General features: G+C 38.8%; 1 protein-coding gene across 1 annotated transcript; it reads right to left on the reverse strand.

Moving 5' to 3' along the window:
* Positions 1-1,160: 1,160 nt before the first annotated feature.
* LOC133243794 (zinc finger protein 280B-like) lies at positions 1,161-2,885 on the reverse strand. The gene is given in 2 exon segments (XM_061410547.1): positions 1,161-1,495; positions 1,498-2,885. Coding segments are annotated over 2 exon segments (1,629 nt in total). The 5' UTR covers positions 2,792-2,885.
* Between the last annotated feature and the right edge of the window lie 435 nt (positions 2,886-3,320).

Here is a 3,320-nt window from a genome sequence, read left to right on the forward strand (position 1 = left end):
GGAAAGTTCTATAGAGGGTTTAATCACCCTGGACCCTTTGTATCCACTACATTTACTATTCTGAGACAACTCCATTGTAGCTTAAGGGTAAGAGAACTGAATTTAGCCCAATTCATAAACTGAACAGATTTCCCGTGTTTGATCACTTTCAGTTAAAACTATGGGTCCAGTACAAATCAAACTGGATGTTAAGGCTTTTTCCCTTGGGAATCTTAACTTGCTTTACTACTGTGACTGAGACAGATATGGCTACTTCACTGTGACTAAAAGCTAGTCAAATGGGAAAGGGGATGGAATGAATCAAATTCCCCTTTTGATCACTCAACAGGAGGTCCACAGGCAACAGGCCTCATTCTATTAACTATCTCTGCTTCTCCAACTGCAGTCAATGATACACAGGGCCTGCTTGATGCTTGCAGGGGCCTCTCACCAAACACAGGCATTTTAACGGTTGGCTTCCTTGAGATGTCCCTGGGCTAGGTAAAAACACTCTGAGACAGTGTTCCTTCTGCCTTGGCTCCATGCCTAGAGTGAATTCATGCCTCTTCCTCAACTGGGACAAGAAGCCACAGCTCTCCACTGACTAAATCCCATGTCTGGTCCAAACTCACATCATAGCTTCTTCATCAACTTCTCCACACCAGGCTTTTGGAGTCAGGTTATTTTAGATCAGCACAACAGAGGCACTTTGGAGACTTTAGCAACACATGGGAACATACCATAACAAAGCCATTCCAATCTGGCTATATAGTTAATACTGAGATCTTCAAGGCATGAAAACAGTTGAAAATTACATTGCTAAAACATTCTACAGATTATATGTATAGTAGAGCTTTTGAACTTACAAATAACATGAAATACCAAAATAGGTTGTTACTTTTCCTTTCTCCACCTCTCTCGTTCTCTCTCTTTCTCACACACACACGCGCCCATACTTTTTATGTGTTAAGACAATTGTATGAAAAACAGGAAATATATTTTAAAATAACATCTCAATATTCAAACAAAACTGTACTTCATGTATTTAAAATAAAAACACATAAATTACACATTGGTTTCCCCATATTTGATATTATTGAATAATGCTATAATTTGAATTTGTTCTTTTTAATGGGGTTTTTAACTTTGAAATACTGGCTTCAGACTTACTGAAAGTAGAATTAACGGGTTCTTTTTGACCTCCTACTTTTAGATTTCGGGGGTGATGGTTCAGAATGAGATGTGTTCACAGTAGTGAATGCTACTTCCACCAATCCTGGTTGAAGTGGTTCCAGTGATACCTGAATAACAACTTTTGTTTCAGGAGGTAATCCTTCTAGCTGCTTAGGCTTCTTAAACATTTGATGACACTGGGTCTTGTGCTCCCTTTTCTCTTTAAAAGTTAAAAACTGTAGCCCACATTTGGAACACTGGTGAAAACTCTTTTCCCAGTTCCCTCTATAATGACATATGTATGGTGTTGCAGTTTTAAAAATTTTGAGACAAAAGGGGCAAGAAAATTCTTAGTGTTACCATGGTATCCTCTGAAATGTGCATCCACATCTGCAAAGAATGATGATCTGTAACTGCAAACCTGGCATACATAGGGCATTTCACCAGGCTTATGATTGTCTTTCATGTGCTGTAAGAGAACCTGATCTGTCTCAAAGGAAAATTCAAAGATTTTACTGACTGCAGAGGGCTCCTTGAAAGTGTGGACACTTTCAATGTGACACTGCAGCTGGAAGGGAGTAGGAAACTGGCAGTGGCAGTGCTGGCAGGTGGTGTGGTATTTCCAGCTGTCACCTCTCTGCCTCTCAAGCTCCAAATGGTGCTTCATGTGATTCATAAACTTGACATTTTTTAGAACTTTCAAGCAGCTGAGGCATTTAAAGGCTGTGTGAGTTTTCGGTTCTGGCTGCCCATCTCCTATATGCTGTCCATAGTAGAAGTCATGAAGTAACACAATCAGATTGCCTTCTGTGGGATCAACAATCTTGTTTTGACTTGCTACACTTGGAAAGTCAGTTTTTGTCAGTCCATTTTCCCCTAAAGGACTTACAGGCTTGCAATGAACATTGTCCTTTGGAAAAGCTGTTGGGCAAAGTTCTCCATTCTGAACATGGCTTAATGAGTTATGAACACTGTCTGGTGTGCTTTGCTGAGTAGTCACTGTATGAAAAGTACCTGAAAGGGACAAAGCTAAAGAATGTTCTCCTATAATTCCATCACTGAGTTTAGGCCTTTTGGGATTTGTGCTATTTGTTTCAGAAGTGGGAAGTCGCTTTGATACATGAGGACTTTTATCCATATCTCCTGCAGAAACTGCTGTTTCTACTGGATGCTGCAATGAACTTGTGAAGGTAATCAAAGGAGAACATAACTCTGAAAAGCTATTAGGCACTATTTGTGGTGAAATATTTTTAGAATCCGCTTTGGACAAAGGCTCAATAATAATAGGACTATCTGTTGATCTTGATTCAGAGACAGAAAGTGGCAAGACAGTCTTTGCTTCTGATGCAGGAGTCACATGACTAACAGGCTGTAATTTCTGAGCATTATCTTTCCTGAAGTGACCATACCTTTTTCTCCTTGAACAAGAACCTGGGGTAACTCTGTTCAGTATGTTTGAAATGACTGGTTTTGAATTTGAGGTCATCCCAACAAAGATCACATCAGCATCTTCATTTACATGTTCCACTCCAACCAAGATCAGTTCAGCATCTTCATCATCTACTTGTTTGGTTTCTCCCTCGCTTTTCTGTGGTTCTGGCTCTTGTTCTTCTTCACATGACATCCATGGTGGTTCCATATTTTAAATACTTTTTTGTTCTTGGAGGGTGTGACCACAAGTCCCAGTGCTTCCTTTAAATAAACTGCCACCTAGGTATAAATATACTACATATTAGTTAAGTACAGAAAAATGTGCTATTTGGTTATCTCCAAAATTCTAGGGTAGTTATAAACACCCTTATCTTACAGATAACGACAATGAGCATCAAAGAGACTAAATGACAGCTGAAAAACCTATGATTTCAAGTTTACATGACTCGAGAATCATAGCTTTGTCCTATGTTGATTTTACTCTCTTCTATTTAAAAAAAAAGAAGAAAAAACAACACCACCGATCATTAGGTGAAATCCCATATAAAGGACAAGAATTTTTACAAAAGCACTACTGTACAGTGTTTAGAAACATGGAGTTCAGAGTCAAAGAAGATTAAGCTGGAATTCTAAGTTAACCGCACACCAGCTGCATCTTTTTGGGCAAATTTATAACTTTTAAATGTGTTTCCGTATCTTAAAGACAAACATGCTTATTTCTTAGACTTAAGGTTAAC

This window comes from Bos javanicus, chromosome Y, assembly GCF_032452875.1.
Source record: "Bos javanicus breed banteng chromosome Y, ARS-OSU_banteng_1.0, whole genome shotgun sequence".
Taxonomy (NCBI): Eukaryota; Metazoa; Chordata; class Mammalia; order Artiodactyla; family Bovidae; genus Bos; species Bos javanicus.